The following is a 21,079-nucleotide window of genomic DNA, read 5'->3' on the forward strand; positions in this document are numbered from 1 at the left end:
CAAAGTGTGGTGTATCTAATTGGGATCCAATTAATCATTTTATATCAAGTTTATTCATCACAAAAATATATTAGTGTTAAAAATAAAAAGGTGTCAATGAATTACAGCTACAGTTTCAATTTACATGAAAGAAGGAACGAGGTCATTACATTATGAGTGAGGTAGTATTAGTATGTTAACCAATCCCTAAAGGAAAGGACTGATATCGAGACATACAACTACAATGCACTTCAACTTTAACACAATCGCATGATGGAGACCAAAGTCCACAGCTGAATCCATAGTGGTGACATTCTAATGATTTCAAGCAGCTGCGTACTAGATATCAATCACAATTCATGGTAATTTCATCAGTATCAGTAACCTGTTGTGAAGCTGGAGTTCTTAGTAATTAGGCGTTTTGTGTATCACTAGTTATAGGAATCGGGCTCCTTCTCGGTGTAAAGGTCAATGAGTCTTTGTGCTTCTCTGATGCCTGTCATGTAGGCCCCGTGAGTGGTGGTGTAGAAGCTAACGTGGGTGGCCTCGCCAGCAAACAGCACCTGAAGAGGCTGAACAGACAGAGACCAGAGTAGAGATCAATTCAGTATTACATTCAGGGAGTAAGTTGAAATTCTATTCATGAATTGAAAAATCTTGATAGAAAACAATGGACAATTTCCAATTCATGAATATAATTTTAATTCACTGAATTAACTGACTAAATTGAAAACTGAATTGACCCCAGGACTGACTAACACGCAAACTTTGGTCCCTGAGTATTATCTTTACCGTAAATCACGTGTGTATATTATGCAATTCTACAACGCATTGTTAAAAAAAGAGGTCACATAGTCTACAAAGCACCGCCAACTCTGTCGGTATTTGGTATATGATCTTGGCTTCAATTGCAGATACTGAGCGGAAATATCTTCTCCATAAACTCTGATTAAGGGTCAGCTTGCCAACCATAAAATTAACATTGACTGAGATCATTCTGAGTGATAAAATGGCTTAATTGATGCCGTCTCAAAGGCAAGTTAGCTAACTTAGAGACATATCACTGGTTCATAGTCTTACAAACTTGACTGTGTGTGTACCAATATCAGCCATGTCAAACTACTGTACATGCGTACTAACATGTTATTAGGAAGTAGGTATGACAAAGATATTAGTTATTGCAATAATGAGCAGTTAGCTTCTAGTAACATTAAGCATATTTCTATCTTCATTTTAAAGTGTTGCCAACTACACATTCAAGTTGTTGTCAGAATCATGTGAGTTCAGGAAGGGTTGTGAACGTCATGTACTGTACCTTTGCCTGTGAGTGTCCAGCCTCACAGGGCAGAGGAAGAGGGGCTGCCAGGGCTGTGTGTTCCCTCACAGCGTCCACTCCTGGAGGGGGGTACGTATAGGACCCACGGACAAAAAGCTCACTCCCCCACTTGGACATCAGGACCTGGGCTGGCTCTGGTACTGACCAGCCAGTGAAGGACCTGAGCAGTCTGTCAAAACACAAGCCTGATTGTTACTCATCCTGAACATGCAAATACAGTCTGCCAAAATAATAGCTGACTAATAATATAATCAAAAGTGATGACAGTGTGTGTTTCTGATTTAATTCTTCATGCATGCATTCTCACAGTTTTTTTGCTTGGTGAGCAATAGCTCATGCTTGAATGCTGCAAAATAGGTTGTTTTCTTTAAAAACTCACCTTTGGCATCAAGCACAAAACAATAGCAGATTAAAATGTCCTTAAATATTAGTGTGGTAAACCATTGTAGGGCGTTTAAGGGTATAAAAGCATGGAATCTGAGGCCATCTACAGACACCACCTTAAAGACAGGGTGAAAGGTTCAACATGAATGTCACATATTTCAGTGATGAGATATGATGGCCACACCTCTCTCCCACACACCCAATGATTGAACCTTTGACCTGTGCACCTGATTGATAAGCAGATGTGATACACACCTTACACACACCTCTCCCACCATCTTCTCTTCCAGGCTCTCCATGTGTTGGGCCTCCCGGCCTGTAATCCATCCGCAGAGGACTGTGGGATGGCGGGCCACCGTGTCGAAGCCACAGATCTTCTTATACCACATGTCTCTCCAGGCCCCACCCTCTGACCGAGAGTGCTGGTATACCTCCTCATCCTCCGGCCCCGCGTCCCACACCAGCTGGATCCCGGCACAGTCGTGGGGCCAGAACCTGTCCTCGAACCGCAGGTAAATTTTGTCCACCGTGCCAAAGCCCAGTCTCTCGATGGCGTCGGCCTTGGACTTGGGGAGGGCTGGCTCAAACATGGCCGCCGCATTCTCTTTCAGGAAGCCTAAAGGGACGGTCACGACGACATGGTCTGCCGTGAAGCACTGGCCCCCCTTGCACAGCACTCTGACTGGATGGGTGTGGTTCTTCTCCTCCTGCAGGGCCCAGTGGATGCTGTGTACCGGCCTGTCACACAGCACAGCTCCAGGCTGAAGGTTGTCCAAGAGTGTGTCTGCCAGGGCCTGATAGCCCCCGGGGCCCAGAGAATTGAAGAAGCCCCCCTCCAAGGCCACATAGTGACCCAGCTGCGAGGCGGACACCTCATAGAGGGAGGAGCTGGCCTCATCTGTGCATTCGCTCCTCTTGCACCACTCGAAGACCCTCTGGCCATCCTCCGAGGCCGCCAGGGGTGACTGGGCGAACTCCTCGTCCAGGTAGCCCCCCAGGCTCTGACTGCTGTGCCTTGGCTCCAGCTCTGATCCGAAGGCCCTGGAGGTGAGCCCGCTGAAGAAGGAACACACCTGCTCCACCTTGTCCACCGGCAGCTGTCGCCCGCTCTCCCGGAAGAAATAGTCCCTAGGGGTGACGGAGCCTGGCAGGCACATGATGCTGGCTGAGCCTCTCTCCTCCAGCAGCAGGCCCCGCTCCTGGGCTAGCAGGAAGAGAGGGTTAGCCTCCTGACCGTGGATCCAGTTGGCCCCCAGCTCAATGACATTCTGGCCAAAGGGTCTTGTAGTGTAGATCCGGCCTCCAGGCCTGCCCATAGCCTCCAGGACTTGGATGTGCTGAAAGCCAGCTTTCACCAGGGTGGAAGCTGCAGATAAGCCTGCTAGACCAGCACCAACCACCACCACTCTGGCAGCAATGTGCGGACTCATTCTGCAGTGAGCTGTCTCCTGAGGGAAGGAGGTGAGAAGGGTACAGTTTTTGCCCTGTCACCATAGAATTGCTTGGGACACATTCCTTCACCAAAAACTAAACTTTCCAATTGCATGCTGTATTTGTGCAGCTGTTTAACAACAAATAATAGACAATTTCAGTTGCTCAAAAGTTTAGCCAAAACTGTAAGGTAGAGTGGGGTAAGTCGTGCCAAAGGGTTAGTTGAGCCACTCTTTGTTTCTAGGAAACTATACACCAAATTAATAATGTGACCAAATATTTGGGAAGAGGTCATCATTTTATGGAGTATGTGAGTGAAGAAACCACATGGAAAAATTGAGGTCAAAAAATGTTATTCATCAAGTCCAATGATTTTATTGTGTTATAGGTTTCATGAGGCTTGTATCTATGCCAAAATACATAGTTTTAAGACGGTTTCATACATCATTTGGGGTCTCTATAAGCTACAATATGAGGTCCTAAACCTAGCATGAAAGTGCATCCTTGTAGCTGTGTGGGCTAATATAGTCAAAATGGTTGTTTTGGGGTTGAGCAAATGGCTAATCAATATAACCCATACTGTTAACATATAGACTAATATGTTATAAATTGTGTTCTTACACTGGTACAGTTATGCCCTATGAGAAATGTACAACTGCGCATGTGCGAAAATAAAGAAAGGGCATTTTCCCGCGTTCTGGTTGAAACACCAACGATGAACATGTGTGTTTATTCCTCCGTTAAGTAAGCCGGTATTCCTGTCCTGAAGATGACAGCACCAACAGGTTATGGGCCCAGGAGGGAATATGGAAGCCGATGGAATAGATTATGTTTCGACGGAGATGAAAAAAACTACGAGTTATGGGAGACGAAGTTTTTGGGACACTTGCGTTTGCTAGGGCTAAAGGCCACCATATTGAGCGTGGATGAAGATGAAGAAGACGGAGAGAAAAATGAAGAAGCCTACGCCAAATTGATACAGGTTTTGGATGATAAAAGTCTTTCCCTGATAATGAGAGAAGCAGCAGATGATGGGAGAAAAGCGTTGAAGATATTGAGGGAACATTATGCAGGTAAAGGGAAGCCACGTGTGATTAGCCTCTACACTGAGCTAACTTCTCTTCAGAAAGCCAGTGACGAAAGTGTTACGGATTATATCATTCGTGCTGAGACGGCTATTACAGCACTGAGGAATGCTGAAGAGACTTTAAGTGACGGGCTGTTGATTGCAATGATTCTGAAAGGTTTGCCCGAATCATTTAAGCCGTTTGCCATCCACATAACGCAGAGTGACGAGCCGACAACTTATGGCAAGTTCAAAACCAAGTTGAGGAGCTATGAAAGCACCGAGAAGTTTAGCACCATTTCCACTGACGACAACGTGATGAAGGCAAGTAACATTAAAGTTAGCTGGCCAAGAGGAAGAGATAAAGGGACCGAGATAACCTGCTTCAACTGTGGCCAGAAAGGGCACAAGGCCCGGGAATGTAGTGTTACTGGAGAGCACAGAGAACGGAGACAGTGGTGTAGTTTTTGCAAGCGCTCCACTCATACTGACGCAAATTGCAGACGAAAAAGAAGAGACAATGTGAAACAAGCAACAGATGCTGAAGGCCACACATTTGCATTCAAAATAAGTGACTGTCAGGTTCGTGGACTGAAACATAAAGGGCTGATGGTTGATACGGGAGCAACGTCACATATAGTCACGGACATCGGGAAGTTTAAGGAGTTTGACGAGACTTTCAAACCGGAAAAACATTCCGTGGAGCTGGCTGACGGAACAAGAACGAATGGTGTCGCGGAGAGGAGAGGTGCAGCGGAGGTTTACCTGAGAGACAACACGGGTCGTCGGGTGAAAACAACGCTGACGAAGGCGCTGTACGTGCCGTCGTTTCCACAGGACATTTTCTCTGTTAAAGCAGCGACAGCCAACGGAGCTTCAGTCAACTTTCGACAGGGGTGTAACAAGCTCATCCACAAGAACGGTACCACTTTTGACATCGAGGAGTACGATAGACTTTACTATCTTAACACTGTAAGTGATGAAAATGATGATGGCTGCCATGGGTGCTATGATATTCACACATGGCACAAAATTCTTGGCCACTGTAATTTTGAGGATGTGTCAAAGTTAGAAAATGTGACAGAGGGAATGAAAATCACAGGTAAGATTGACAAATCTACCCTCAACTGTGAAATCTGCACACAGGGAAAATTTGTTCAGAGCAGAAACAGAGAGCCTGATGAAAAGGCAAAAGCAGCTCTTGAGCTTGTGCACACTGATTTGGCTGGCCCTATTGAGCCAGAGGCGAAAGATGGGTTCAGATATACTCTAGCATTTACGGATGATTATTCAGGGGCAGTTTTTGTGTATTTCCTAAAAGCAAAAAGTGATACTGTAAAAGCTACTGAGAAGTTTATTGCTGATGTGGCCCCTTATGGAAAAATAAAGTGTGTCAGGTCAGATAATGGCACAGAGTACACAGCCAAAGAGTTCCAGTCACTGCTCAGTAAGAATGCCATAAGACATGAAACTTCAGCCCCTTACTCACCCCATCAAAATGGGACCGCTGAGAGAAATTGGAGAACACTGTTTGAAATGGCAAGATGCATGCTACTTGAGAGCAACCTACCAAAGAAATTGTGGACATATGCTGTAATGACTGCTGCAGTAATTCGCAATAGGTGTTACAATAAGCGTGTAGGACAGACTCCACACTACATGTTTACTGGGAGAATGCCTGATCTTTCAAAGATGAACGAATTTGGATCTGTTTGCTATGCATACAGACAGAACAAGAAAAAGTTGGACTCAACATGTGAAAAGGGTATTTTTGTCGGGTTTGATAAAAATAGTCCAGCATACCTAGTCTACTACCCAGACACTGGAAAAGTTCTTAAAAACAGATTAGTCAAGTTCGTTACAAAAGGTGTAGTCGAACGCCAAACTCAGACAGATTTGGAAATGAGTGATGATCTTCATGGGGAGAGATTTCAATCCCCCATGCCAAAAGCCAAGATGGCAGATCAAAATTCCGAAGAGACACAAGATGTGCAAATCGAGACTTCAGATAGTCAGAGTCCACGCTATCCAGACAGAGAGAGGAAGAAGCCACGGTACTTAAAAGACTATGAGTGTAAAGTGAAGTGTGATGACCAGATACCACCTAGTGTTGACTACTGCTACAGAGTAATGTGCAATGCACCACAAACCTTCAAAGAAGCAATGATTTCACCAAAATCAGAGATTTGGGCTACTGCTATGAAGGAGGAGATGGATTCCCTTAGGGAAAATGATACATTCACATTGACCACACTGCCAGAGGGTAAAAATGCAGTGGGGGGCAGGTGGGTCTATGCGGTCAAAAACAATTCAGATGAGACTGAGACATACAAGGCAAGATATGTTGCAAAGGGATATAGTCAAGTGGCAGGAATAGACTATAAGGATACTTTTTCTCCAACTGCAAATATGACATCAGTACGTTGTTTGATGCAGCTAGCAGCTCAGTATGACTTAGAGTTACATCAGATGGATGTCAAAACAGCATATCTACATGCTCCTATTAACTGTGAAGTGTACATGGAGCAACCAGAGGGTTTTGAAGTCAGGTCAGATACAGGTGAGCAACTAGTCTGCAAACTGAACAAGTCACTGTACGGCCTGAAACAGTCAGGAAGGAACTGGAACAAAATGTTGCATGATCACCTTAGTGAAAATGGTTTTACACAGAACCCAGCTGATCACTGTGTTTACAACAAACAAACTGCAACAGAAAGAATCATTTTGATAATTTGGGTCGATGATCTAATTATCGCTGCTAGTGATAGTGACTCACTCACAAGTGTAAAAGAAATGTTAAGTGAAAAATTTAAGATGAAAGATCTTGGGAGGCTTAGACATTTCCTAGGCATTGATTTTACACAAAGTGAAGGGAAAATAAAGATGAGCCAAACAAGGTACATAACCAAGATACTGGAAAGGTTTGGTATCTCAGACTGTAAAACAAGGTCAACACCATGTGAACAAAAAACTAACTTTGATGGTGATGGTGAACCTATTGATTCAAAAAGGTATCGTGAAGTGATAGGCAGCTTGATATATGTTATGACATGTACAAGACCGGATATCAGTTGGATTGTCAGCAAGCTGTCACAATACCTATCAGAACCAAAAGTGCAACACTGGATAACAGCTAAACATGTGTTGAGGTACTTGAAGGGGACAATGAATCAGGAGTTGTGTTACAAAAAGGGGGTGGAAAAACTCAACCTCGTAGCATATAGTGATGCTGATTGGGCAGCAGATCAAAGTGACAGACGAACAGGGACGGCCTGTTCAATAGGGCGATATGGGCGACGCACTGCCAAACGGGAAAAGGAAGGGATTTTTTTTCTAATCAATTATATCACGGCAACAGTAGTTATCAGTGTTGTAATCTATACGTCTGATCTGCCACAGTGCCACACTGCCACTAAATGTCGAATCAGGCTAAAGTCGTGCTTCAAATGGCTCCACCCCCTTTTGGGGCGATTTCAGTCAGATTGAAAATCGCCCAGAACTTCTGTCATAGACTCCCATGTAAAATCTATTTTTTTCAAATTTCAGAGCCTTCAATACAATCTCAATGGGTGTCTGTGGGCTTGCACTTACGCGCTTTCGTCACATGAACGTAACTAAGAAAAGAGAGGGTAGCAGCGTCAATCAATTCACTACTACTATCAACATGGCTAGGCTTCAGTGCAACTCGATTGTGTCTTTGAAAGAATTTCCTTTTGTCGGCGAACAAATGAAGATAAATTGGCAACGAAACAATTAGGACCTCCCAGACCAAATTTAATAATTCAACAGGTTTCTACTAAAGGGGGGGAAGTCCTACACCCGAGGATTTTCCAAAAAATGGTACGAACGAAAAATAACATTGCCACTCAACTGGATGAGGGATACAGGCTAGCTGTCCGCCGCCACAACGATGAGGTTAGTGTTGATAATCACAAGTTTACTGGAGAACTGAGACCAAGTAGAGACTTTGGACAGGGTGGATATGGTTATATTGCGATATTGTCAATACAGTATATCGTAAAGTATCACTATGTAACTCGATTTCTTTCACCCCAATCCCTCAAATTAACGGTAAATAACTGAATTGTTTGCCCCACATTTAGCTAAGATGATTAGCTAGCCAGCTAAAATGTTTTATTTAGTTAGCAGTCGCATCTACAATAGTTTACTGTCAATAACATGTCTCCAAAAATGACGTGGTGTCTCCAATTGTGTTCACATTTTACAATTGCGATGCGCATCCATGAGTATCCACTTTCTGTAGCTCAGCTGGTAGAGCACGGCGCTTGTAACGCCAAGGTAGTGGGTTCGATCCCCGGGACCACCCATACACAAAAATGTATGCACGCATGACTGTAAGTCGCTTTGGATAAAAGCGTCTGCTAAATGGCATATTATTATTATTATTATTATTATTATTCCAGCCTTGTGTAGGTCTCCAATTTTGTCCCTGACATCCTTGGAGAGCTCTTTGGTCTTGGCCATGGTGGAGAGTTTGGAATCTGATTGATTGATTGCTTCTGTGGACAGGTGTCTTTTATACAGGTAACAAGCTGAGATTAGGAGCACTCCCTGAGATCAGTCAATAAATGATTCTGGTATTGACTTATATGCTGCCCCTGTCTTCATGTTGTTGCTGGACATATCTTTTTAAAAATGTGTGTAGGTCACCTAAATCATCAGAAAAATTGCCCCTCCTGAGAATTTTTTCAGGAGCCGCCACTGCAGACGAAGCATAACAGGGTATTGTTTTAGTTTAACTAAATGTGGACCTGTTATTTCATGGAGGTCTAAGAAGCAGCCAACAGTAGCTTTATCTACATGTGAAGCAGAGTACATGGCACTGGCTGCTACTACACAAGAAAGTTTGTACCTTGTACAGTTATTGGGCCAGATGGATAGTGAGTGCCAATATGCACCAGTAACAATCTTTGAAGATAACCAAGGTGCAATTGCTCTGTCAAAGAACCCAGTATGTCGTCAGAGATGTAAACATGTTGACATCAGATATCATTTCATTCGATCTGCGCTCAGTGATGGCAAAATAAGTATTGAATATTGTCCAACGGCAGACATGGTTGCAGATGTTTTGACTAAACCTGTAACGAAGTTCAAAAATGAAAAATTCTTGGGTTATATGTTTGGAATGTAAACTGACATTTGTGAGATGTATAACTGTAAGCTAAATGTGTTGATAGTTAGGTTGAATATGACTTGTACAGTATAAGAGCAAGTGGGGGTGTTAACATATAGACTAATATGTTATAAATTGTGTTCTTACACTGGTACAGTTATGCCCTATGAGAAATGTACAACTGCGCATGTGCGAAAATAAAGAAAGGGCATTTTCCCGCGTTCTGGTTGAAACACCAACGATGAACATGTGTGTTTATTCCTCCGTTAAGTAAGCCGGTATTCCTGTCCTGAAGATGACAGCACCAACACATACAAATGATGAATACATTTTGTCAGTTTTATGCATAATATGAATAGTATTTGGAAGACACCTCGCATGTGTGATTTGCCAAGTTGCCTCTAAACCACAATTTAAGTGTTTTATTCCCAGGCATAATGCAACGCATTATCGCTGGGATATGAGGTTACACCAGGGCCTGAGCCTATGTTAAAAGTGTACAACAAAAATTAAAAGTGTCCCTATTCTCAATTTATCGCCGAGACCTAGCGCAGACACTCCTAGTGGGCGTAGTTCTTCCTGATGTCGTATTACCTCTAGGTTTCGAGTCAGCCCAGATTGTAATACACTATTTTGGTCAATTCTGTTTTCCCCGCTAAATGTTTTCTGGTTATCGAGTCTTCCTCGTTTTTTCAAGTTTTCACTCTCAAAATCACAACAATGCTTAAACCACATCAGGAGACCACATTTGAGTTCTGAGAACATTCAATAAAATACATTTGGAGGGTGTAGTTGCCCTTTAATTCAATTGCGCGCCTAGCGAGAGAAGATTGTGTTTGGCTAGCGATGTTTTTCAACTGTACAATGTACAGTGTAGGATACATGTGATGGCAGAATTTGCTAAACAAATGCCCCGCGATTGATACAAATCATTATGACATAATTCTGCCAGGTATGCCTACTTTGCAGTCAACATTTAATTGGGAAGATTTTTTGAGAAAGCTTTTAGAAATGTTCATTCAAACACAGTGGCGGCTCCTGAAAAAATTCTCAGGGGGGGCAATTTTCCTGATGATTTAGGTGACCTACACACATTTTAAAAAAGATATGTCCAGCAACAACATGAAGACAGGGGCAGCATATAAGTCAATACCAGAAGCATTTATTGACTGATCTCAAAAGTGTTGGCTTACCAGGGTTGGTGGAGCCCTCAGTTTCATCTTTGCCTCGCAAAGCTAACTCAAACACTCCGCAAAACTTCACACACTGGATTAGCCGGCTGAGGATGTGGCGGTTCTTGCTAATGTCGTAGTAAATATATTTGTTATAGTGAATATGGAATATGATATGTTGAGTAAAATGTTGTGCTAAGATCTATTTAGGTCAGGAGCTGGTTATAAGTTATGTTCCTATCCAATAACAATGGACAAAAGGGTCCTATCTTGTCAGCCTTGTCAGTTTCAGTTCTCCAGTAAACTTGTGATTATCAACACTAACCTCATCGTTTTGCGGCGGACAGCTAGCCTGTATCCCTCATCCAGTTGAGTGGGAATGTTCACTCTCCCCAAAGCAGACAATCTCAAACAGCTATCCATGTGGGTCTTTGACAGCTCATGTTTCTTAATCTTTCCTGAAAGATGGTGCATGTCCGTTACACACCAGTCGCTGTCCAAGCGGTGCTGTCTGCCGTGCCGCCTTCAGGGTGAAAGAGTAAGCAGGGGGTAGCAGAAGACTGCATTAGCTACATCGCAGCCTGCTAGCCAGGTTTTTCGTTCGTACCAATTTTTGGAAAATCCTCGGGTGTAGGACTTCCCCCTTTTAGTAGAAACCTGTTGAATTATTAAATTTGGTCTGGGAGGTCCTAATTGTTTCGTTGCCAATTTATCTTCATTTGTTCGCCGACAAAAAGGAACTTCTTTCAAAGACACAATCGAGTTGCACTGAAGCCTAGCCATTTTGATAGAAGTAGTGAATTGATTGACGCTGCTACCCGCTCTTTTCTTAGTTACGTTCATGGTTATATGTTACGTATGACGAAAGCGCGTAAGTGCAAGGCCTCAGAAACCCATAGAGATTGTATTGAAAGCTCTGATATTTGAAAAAAATAGATTTTACATGGGAGTCTATGACAGACTTCTGGGCGATTTTCAACCTGACTGAAATCGCCCCAAAAGGGGGGCATTTGAAGCACGACTTTAGCCTGATTGGACATTTAGTGGCACTGTGGCAGATCAGACGTCTAGATTACAACACTGATAACTACTGTTGCCGTGATATAATTGATTAGAAAAAAAATCCCTTCCTTTTCCCGTTTGGCAGTGCGTCGCCCATATCGCCCTATTGAACACACCGCCCCTGTTCAAACAGCAAATGATGACTGAATTGCGCATTGCAGAAATTCAACCAAGACTTCGGACCAAACTTTTTGAATACCTGGTCTGCATACCCATTGCTGTTTGAATAAATCTTGATAATTAAAACGCAAAAGCAGATTATGAACCAACAACTAACGTGAGCAGCAATTTTTTTATGAATTACAAATGTGTCCCTATTGTCAATTTATCCCATACCTATGGCCACGACTCCTAGTGGGCGTAGTTCTTCCTGATGTCGTATTACCTCTAGGTGCCAACGCATTCAGCCCAGATGGTAATACACTCGTGTCCCCCCATGGACTGGCTCGTACATAAAACATCCTCCATTCTGGCTGCAAAGGCATCGGTTTCCTCCTTAACTGGATTTAATGGTTCGTCGGTGGAAAAAAAAACCCAGAGAGAATATGCGTAGTGTCTTAATAAAACACAATTTTCCACCACCAAGCTAGGGTGGCTAATGCTACTTCCTGGTGTTCTTCTTATTCTTCAGTGGGGTTTATCGGGGGTTGGCATCCAACGTTATGGTGCATTACCGCCACCTACTGTACTGGAGTGTAGGCCAGAGACAGGGAGAAACTCAACCATACCTGCCAGCCCCGTTGCTCTTAAAAAATATAACAAAATATTAGAGACTATATCTAATGACGTTCTACTCAATATACTCTTTAAACTAATTTACTGTATCCCCTTCTCCCTCAAACTAGATCTCATCCTCTCTCTTTCCCCCTGATACTGCCCACACTGTAGCAATACATGCTCCAAGGTCTCTGTTTCCTGACAGGCAGGTCTTGTCTGCTACGTGAGCTAAAGGACTGGAGACTCATTAACACTGCACATGAATCAGAGCAAATAACTACTCTGTCTTGTTTGACTTCCTCCACCAGTATGGGCATCAGCTCCGCCGTATATACAACCAGATGATTTGTAATACCTTTCCTGACTTCCACCCCACATTCTTGCACTACAAATGCTGACCCAGTACGTCCTGTCCTTGGATCTTTTGAACCATCTGTGTAAATGGCCACAAAATCCTGATACACAGTTTCCAGACGTCTCTTAAAGAAATCAGATGGATCAACACCCTCCCTATCTTTCTGTAGTCTCTCCAACACTTCCAGATCAACTACTGGAGGCGGGAGTAGCCATGGTGGATTTACAGGAATAACTACCATTGGACTAAACTCCCTTCCATACAGTCCCATCTCCTTCGCCTGGGTATTACCCACCCACCCACCCAAAGCTCATGTTCTGTCTTCGCTCATGTTCCCAGCATGCCTGTAAAATCCCTTTCGCAGGATGAGACACCCCATGTCCTTGTAGGTTGACCCAATAATTCATTGCCAGCTGCCGTCTCCTAATCTGCAATGGCATATCCCCCATCTCCACCTGTAATGCAGCCACTGGGGACGTCCGAAACGCCCCACTACATATTCTGAGTCCTTGCCCCTGTATGACATCTAGCCTTTCCAGTGAGGTCCGGGCTGCCGAACCATATGCTATACTGCCATAGTATATTACAGATCGGATCAATGCAACATACATGGTCTTCAATGAGGAACGCCCAGCCCCCCAACTTCCTGATGTTGTGGTGTGCGTTCAGCCAGGGGTAAACAATAGACTCACGAGGTGTGCAACATGCAGAACTTTTCAGAAAATGTGAAAATGGTGGTGGAAAATTGTGTTTTATTAAGACAGTACAAATATTTTCACCGTTTTTTTAAAACCGAAAAGCCATTAAGTCGAGTTAAGGAGGAAACCGACGCCTTTGCAGCCTGAATCGAGGATGTTTAATGTACGAGCTGGGCAATGGGGGACACGGCTGTATTGCCGGCTGAGCACATTAAAGTCGGATGTAAGATGACAAACGACGTAAAAAGAATAATAGTGCCATTTTTCGGCCGGTTGGGCTACTCCATACCCATTGTAAATTGTGCCAACCCACAGTCTATAAACTGGTTGAATCAACATTGTTTCAACGTAATTTGTCAACGTATTGTGATGTGGAATCTACATGGAAAATACATTGGATTGGAAAAAAGTCATCAACAGGATTATATCATCATGGTAACCAAATTTCAACATAGATAAACCTAAAATATGATGAATTTGTACCTTTGAAACAACGTCAGATCTTCAACGTTATATACACTATCAGAAAAAAAACTATAGGCTGGGCAGCACCTCATACTGGAGAATTGATCTATCTACAACAGGACTGCCCAACCCTGTTCCTGGAGAGCTACCGTCCTGTAGGTTTTTGCTCCAACCCTAATCTAGCAAACCTGATTATAATAATTAGCAGGTTGATAAGATTAATCAGGTTAGTAACACCTGGGGTTGGAGCGAAAACCTACAGGAGAGTAGCTCTCCAGGAACAGGGTTGGGCAACCCTGATCTACAGCTACCCTTTGGTCTCCCATCCAGGGTTTTAATCATGCCCAACCATGATATTTGTTACTGATTATTACCAATGCGCTATCGTGAGAATGATTGTTGAGAGATCTCTACTTAAAAAACTAATTAGATTCACTGTTGCTATCAAAGTCATTCAAAAGGTTAGGTTTAACAGAGCAAATAAAATGTGACCATACTTTATCCAGGGTTCTAGACTAACTTTATCCACCGGTGGCACTGGGGCTACCAAGTTTTTCAGTTGATGGCACCAGCACATGATTTGGTCACACCAATTTGTCCTCGCTGCGCAGCGATAATGTCCTGACCTGTGTCCCATAATGTACCTGCATTCCATAGAGAACCAGGTTAATAATGACTAGCCATCTTTTAAATTAGCATGACCTTGCAGGGCTTGACATTCAGGTAAATTTGCCAGTGGCACACCGGGCCAGTGCCAACTGAAAGCTACTGGCAAGAATGAAAACAATACTGGACCGGGAAAGTGGATGATGCTCTTACACAAAGCGTGCCATAACTATGAAAATCATATATCCTGAATCGGGGGAGGACTGACAAAATTTGACATTTAAATGTTTTTATTCAGAATATATCATTTTCATAGTTATGGCACACTTTGTGTAATAGCTATTGAATATTGAAAGCAAAAACAACATCTTGGCATTCCATTCTCTCAACAATGACCCAACACACCTCCAGGCTGTGTAAGGGTTATTTTACCCAGAAGTAGAGTGATGGAGTGCTGCATCAGATGACCTGGCCTCCACAATCCCCCGACCTCAACCCAATTGAGATGGTTTGGGATAAGTAGGACTGCAGAGTGAAGGAAAAGCAGCCAAAAAGTGCTCAGAATATGTGGGAACTCCTTCAAGACTGTTGGAAAAGCATTCCAGGTGAAGCTGGTTGCGAGAATGCCAAGAGTGTGCAAAGCTGTCATCAAGGCAAAGGGTGGCTATTTGAAGAATCTTGAATATAAAATATATTTTGATTTGTTAAACACTTTTTTGGTTACTACATGATTCCATATGTGTCATTTCATAGTTTTGATGTCTTCACTAATATTCTACAATGTAGAAAATAGTTTAAAAATAAAGAAAAACCCTTGAATGAGTAGGTGTATCCAAACTTTTGACTGGTAGTGTATATCAACATTTCCACCCCCAAAAAAGCATTGAATATTTGTTAATCCTCCCCTGATTCAGAATATATCACGGTTGACAACTACACAGTGTCGCCCTCCCAGAGTGCAGTGACCTTGGACAACACCCTGTCGTTCTCTGCAAACATCAAAGCAGTGACTCACTCTTGCAGGTGCATGCTCTACAACATCCGTAGAGTACGACCCTACCTCACACAGGAAGCAGCGCAGGTCCTAATCCAGGCATTTGTCATCTCCCGTCTGGACTACTGCAACTCGCTGTTGGCTGGGCTCCCCGATTGTGCCATTAAACCCCTGCAACTTAACCAGAACGCTGCAGCCCGCCTGGTTTTCAACCTTCCCAAGTTCTCTCATGTCACCCTGCTCATGCACACAACAGTTCAGCTGAACCAACAGAGTGCGCAGTTCAAGACTAGAGACTCAGTTTGTTTTACTTTAACAACAAACTACCTAGTTAGCTAATAAAAGTTTATAGTAGTTTTCCTATTCATATCTGGATCATGCGACGCCATTAGCGTTAACGCTGGGACTGCTTGATATATGTCCCGGGATCCTTGCTCAAACAAGGTAGTACTACATTGGCGAAGCAGCTAGCCTAGCTGCTAGCTATCAAGCTAGGCAACCTGGTCTACTACTGCCGGATACCAAGCCCACTAGGGTCGCACTTCTATTTGTCCCTGGCTTAAAAGGGTCACACTTCTATTTGTCCCTGGTTTAGGACTCCCGATTTCTAGAGTGTTCTCCTGCCTGCGTCTCTCATTTTACGGAGTGAATAGTAGGCTCACCCTACTATTAGTACTACCATGCCTCTGAAGAAAGATGAGGATCACATCTCCGTTGGACAGGTACGTGAACTCTTGGAGAAGCAGAAAGTATTCTATAAGGAAATGGTACTTCAGCAGGAAAATAACTTTAAAAGCGTCATACAAATGATCATGGAATCTACCAACAAACGGCTGGACGACCTGACTAAAGATGTACAAGACATTAAACAAGCCTTCAGTTCACACAGAAGGATGTGGATGTATTGAAGACCACACAGGATACACTTGCCAGAAACTGTTCCTCTATGCGGAATGAAATCACCACAGTGTCACGGTTTCGGCCGAGACTGCTCCTCCTCCTGGTTCGGGCAGGCTTCGGCGTTCGCCGTCCCCGGAGTACTAGCTGCCACCGTTGTATGTTTCGTGGTGTGATTGCTTTAGTCTGTCTTGTACACCTGTGTCTGTTTGTGTTCTGATTACGTGTCCTATAAGTTCCCTGTTTTGTATTAGTTAGATTGTGTGTTGTTGTTTGCCTGTCGTGCGGAGCTGCGTGTTTGCGCTCTGTTAGTTTTGTTTATTGTTTTACGCATGTTGCGTAATTCCCTCGCCTCCGTTTGTTTTCGAGGTCGTGTATTGTTTTGTTGCACTTTGGACTAGTAAAGTCTTTTTGGACGAATCCTCTGTGTCCTGCGCCTGACTCCTCCACCACATCCACATCGGTTCTTTTGACAGAACAACACACCAACTATGGAGTCAGCAGGAGCAGCGGCGGCACCCAAGTCGCTGGAAGAGCGGATCAGCTATCAAGACACCATGATCCGGCAACTTGGGGCCGCCATGGACGAGGTGTCCAACACTCTGCGCCCGGTTGGTGACTGGAGAGGTGCCTACGCCTTCTTACTCCATCCCATCACCAACGGCCAGTCCTCCTCTCTCAGCACCGGAACCCAGTGGCATTCGGCTCTCGCTCCCGAGGGCATATGACGGTTCTGCAGCCGGGTGTCAGGGGTTCCTCCTGCAGGTGGAACTCTACCTGGCTACCATACACCCAGCGCCCTCGGGATACGAGAGCGTCTCCGCCCTCATCTCCTGTCTATCCGGCAAGGCGTTGGAGTGGGCCAACGCCGAATGGAGGGGAATAGACGCCGCTACCATCACCTACGCAGAGTTCTCCCGCCGCTTCAGGGCTGTCTTCGATCACCCACCTGAAGGGAAAGCGGCGGGGGAGCGTCTGTTCCACCTCCGACGGGGAAAGAGGAGCGCACAGGAGTTCGCACTGGAGTTCCGGACGCTAGCGGCGGATGCGGGGTGGAATGAGAGGGCCCTCATCGACCATTACCGGTGCAGCCTACGAGAGGACGTTCGTCATGAGCTGGCCTGCAGGGACACCAACCTATCATTCGACCAGTTGGTGGACATCTCCATATGTCTCGACACCCTGCTGGCTACCCGCGGACGTCCCGAGTGGGGGCCGACCATTCCACCCTCCAGCACCTCCGAGCCGATTCCCATGGAGCTCGGGGGTGCTGGCGCTAGAGAGAGGAGGAGAGAGAACCCGAGGGGGCCACCCCTGCACCAACTGTGGCCGTGGAGGACACACCGCGGCCAGGTGCTGGGGAGGGTCTCCTGGGAGAGGGGACAACAGGTCACGCACTGGGGAGTCATTTCAGGTGAGTAGGCGCCCCACATACCCAGAGCTTTCTGTTGGTCACATGAGTATTCCTGTGAGATTTCCACAGGTGGCACCTCATTCCCAGCATAAGGCGCTAGTAGATTCAGGCGCAGCTGGGAATTTTATTGATCGGGCATTTTGTTATAGGTTTGGAATTCCCCTTCGGCCGGTAGAAGCCCCCTTTCCTGTCCACGCCTTAGACAGCCGACCGTTGGGGTCGGGGCTGATCAGAGAAGTCACAGCACCACTTACTATGACGACGCAGGGGGGTCATGAGGAGATCATTCAGTTTTATCTGATTGACTCTCCTGCATACCCTGTGGTGTTGGGGCTTCCCTGGTTAAGCACCCATGATCCTACCATTGCGTGGCAACAGAGGGCTCTTATGGAGTGGTCTGCCCAGTGTGTAGGGAGATGTCTAGGTGTTTCCTTAGGGGCGACCTCGGTTGAGAGTCCGAACCAAGTGCCCGCAATGCGCATTCCCCCTGAGTATGAGGACTTAGCACTCGTGTTCAGCAAGACGAGGGCAACACGGCTACCACCTCATAGACAGGGGGACTGTGCGATAAATCTCCAAACAGGAGCGGCTCTTCCGCGGAGCCGTGTGTATCCCCTGTCTCAAGAGGAGACAGCGGCTATGGAGACTTACATAGCCGAGTCCTTGGCACAGGGATACATACGGTCCTCCACTTCCCCGGTTTCCTCGAGTTTCTTCTTTGTGAAGAAGAAGGACGGGTGTTTGCGCCCGTGTATTGATTACCGTAGTCTCAATCAGATCACGGTTAAGTACAGTTACCCTCTTCCACTGATTGCGACTATGACGGAGTCATTACGCGGAGCGCAGTTCTTCACAAAGTTGGATCTCAGGAGCGCGTACAATCTGGTGCGCATTAGGGAGGGGGATGAATGGAAAACGGCATTTAGCACCACCTCGGGTCATTACGAGTATCTCGTCATGCCATACGGGCTAATGAATGCTCCTTCAGTCTTCCAATCCTTTGTTGACGAGATTTTCCGGGACATGCATGGGCAGGGTGTGGTAGTGTACATCGACGACATCCTAGTGTACTCTTCTACACGAGCCGAGCATGTAGCCCTGGTGCGCAGAGTGTTGAGAAGACTGTTGGAGCATGACTTGTATGTCAAGGCAGAGAAATGCCTGTTCTTCCAGGAGTCCGTCTCCTTTTTGGGTTATCGGTTGTCCGCGTCTGGTGTGGAGATAGAGGTAGACCGTGTGTCGGCCGTGCGTAATTGGCAAACTCCAACCACTGTAAAAGAGGTGCAGCAGTTCTTGGGTTTTGCTAATTACTACCGGAGGTTTATTCGGGGCTTTGGACAGGTTGCAGCGCCCATTACGTCCCTGTTAAAGGGGGGTCCGGTTCGTCTGCAGTGGTCAGCTGAGGCGGACAGGGCATTTGTCAAACTGAAGAACCTGTTCACCTCGGCCCCGGTGCTGGCGCATCCGGATCCCTCTTTACCATTCCAAGTAGAGGTAGACGCGTCCGAGACCGGTATTGGGGCAGTCCTGTCACAACGGTCTGGCACGCCACCTAAGCTCCGCCCCTGTGCGTTCTACTCTAAGAAACTCAGCTCGGCGGAGCGCAATTATGACGTTGGGGACAGGGAGCTGTTAGCTGTAGTCCAGGCCCTAAAGGTGTGGAGGCATTGGCTTGAGGGGGCTCAACACCCTTTCCTCATTCTGACCGATCACCGTAACCTGGAGTACATCCGGGCAGCTAGGAGATTGAACCCTCGTCAGGCTAGGTGGAACATGTTCCTGACCCGGTTTGTTTTTAAGATCACATACATCCCAGGGTCCCAGAACGGTAAGGCAGACGCCCTGTCCCGGCGGTATGACACAGAGGAGAGGTCCATTGAGCCCACTTCCATACTGCCGGAGTCTTGTCTGGTGGCTCCGGTGGTATGGGAGGTCGATACGGAAATCGAGCGGGCACTGCGTGCCGACCCTACTCCCCCCGAGTGTCCTGTGGGGCGGAAGTACGTTCCGCTCGAGGTTCGTGATCGTCTTATTTATTGGGCTCATACATCACCCTCCTCTGGACATCCAGGTATTGGCCGGACAGTGCACTGCCTTAGCGTGAAATACTGGTGGCCAACGTTAGCTAAGGATGTGAGGGTTTATGTCTCCTCCTGCTCGGTGTGCGCCCAGTGTAAGGCGCCTAGACATTTGCCCAGGGGTAAGTTACATCCCCTGCCCGTTCCACAACGACCATGGTCCCACCTCTCGGTGGATTTTGTGACCGACCTACCCCCTTCCCAGGGGAATACCACCATTTTGGTCGTTGTGGATCGGTTTTCCAAGGCCTGTCGTCTCCTCCCAATGCCGGGTCTCCCTACTGCCCTACAGACCGCCGAGGCCCTATTTACCCACGTGTTCCGGCACTATGGGGTCCCCGAGGATATTGTGTCTGACCGAGGTCCCCAGTTTACCTCCAGAGTCTGGGGGGCGTTCATGGAACGCTTGGGGGTCTCGGTGAGCCTGACCTCGGGGTACCACCCAGAGAGCAATGGGCAGGTTGAACGAGTCAACCAGGATGTGGGTAGGTTTTTGAGGTCCTATTGCCGGGACCGGCCGGAGGAGTCGTCCAGGTATATCCCCTGGGCCGAGATGGCCCAGAACTCTCTCCGCCACTCCTCCACCGGTTTAACACCTTTCCAGTGTGTTTTAGGGTATCAGCCGGTCCTGGCACCGTGGCACGAGAGCCAGATCGAGGCCCCTGCGGTGGACGAGTGGATTCGGCGCTCGGAGGAGACGTGGGACGCTGCCCATGTCCATCTGCAGCGGGCCATCCGTCAACAAAAGGCGAGCGCCGATCGCCACCGCAGTGAGGGACCGGTGTACGCACCGGGAGATCGAGTCTGGCTCTCGACTCGAAACCTGCCCCTCCGCCTGCCCTGCCGGAAGCTGGGTCGGCGGTTTGTGGGGCCCTTCAAAGTCCTGAAAAGATTGAACGAGGTGTGTTACAGGTTACAACTGCCTATTGAATACAAAAATATTAACCCCTCGTTCCATGTGTCTCTTCTCAGGCCGGTGGTAGCTGGCCCACTCCAAGAAGATGAGATAGGAGAGACCCCTCCGCCCCCTTTGGACATCGAGGGGCCCCTGGCGTACAGGGTCCGGACCATCTTGGACTCGAGGTGCCGGATGAGTGGTCTCCAGTATCTCGTGGAGTGGGAGGGGTACGGTCCGGAGGAACGGTGCTGGGTGCCTAGGAGGGACATCCTCGATCCATCCCTCCTGACTGAGTTCCACCGTGGGCATCCCACGCGCCCGGGTCCGCGTCCTCCTGGCCGTCCCCGAGGCCGGGGTCGGCGCACGGCTGGAGCCGCGCGTCAAGGGGGGGGG

General features: G+C 46.4%; 1 protein-coding gene across 4 annotated transcripts in view; it reads right to left on the reverse strand.

Moving 5' to 3' along the window:
* Positions 1 to 34: 34 nt before the first annotated feature.
* zgc:66484 (uncharacterized protein LOC327557 homolog) overlaps positions 35 to 21,079 on the reverse strand; it is a 33,959-nt gene continuing 12,914 nt past the window's right edge. For 2 of the 4 annotated variants that reach the window (XM_041863952.2, XM_041863959.2), the window contains exons 2-4: positions 1,955 to 3,147; positions 1,295 to 1,484; positions 35 to 551 (exon numbers count right to left, since the gene is read on the reverse strand). In XM_041863952.2, the coding sequence (XP_041719886.1) occupies positions 411 to 551; positions 1,295 to 1,484; positions 1,955 to 3,147 (1,524 nt within the window). In that variant the 3' untranslated portion in view covers positions 35 to 410. Of the gene's footprint in view, positions 552 to 1,294; positions 1,485 to 1,954; positions 3,148 to 11,900; positions 12,176 to 21,079 lie in introns of those variants that run through there. The other 2 variants (XM_041863966.2, XM_041863976.2) reach the window with 2 other exon arrangements.

This window comes from Coregonus clupeaformis, chromosome 4, assembly GCF_020615455.1.
Source record: "Coregonus clupeaformis isolate EN_2021a chromosome 4, ASM2061545v1, whole genome shotgun sequence".
Taxonomy (NCBI): domain Eukaryota; kingdom Metazoa; phylum Chordata; class Actinopteri; order Salmoniformes; family Salmonidae; genus Coregonus; species Coregonus clupeaformis.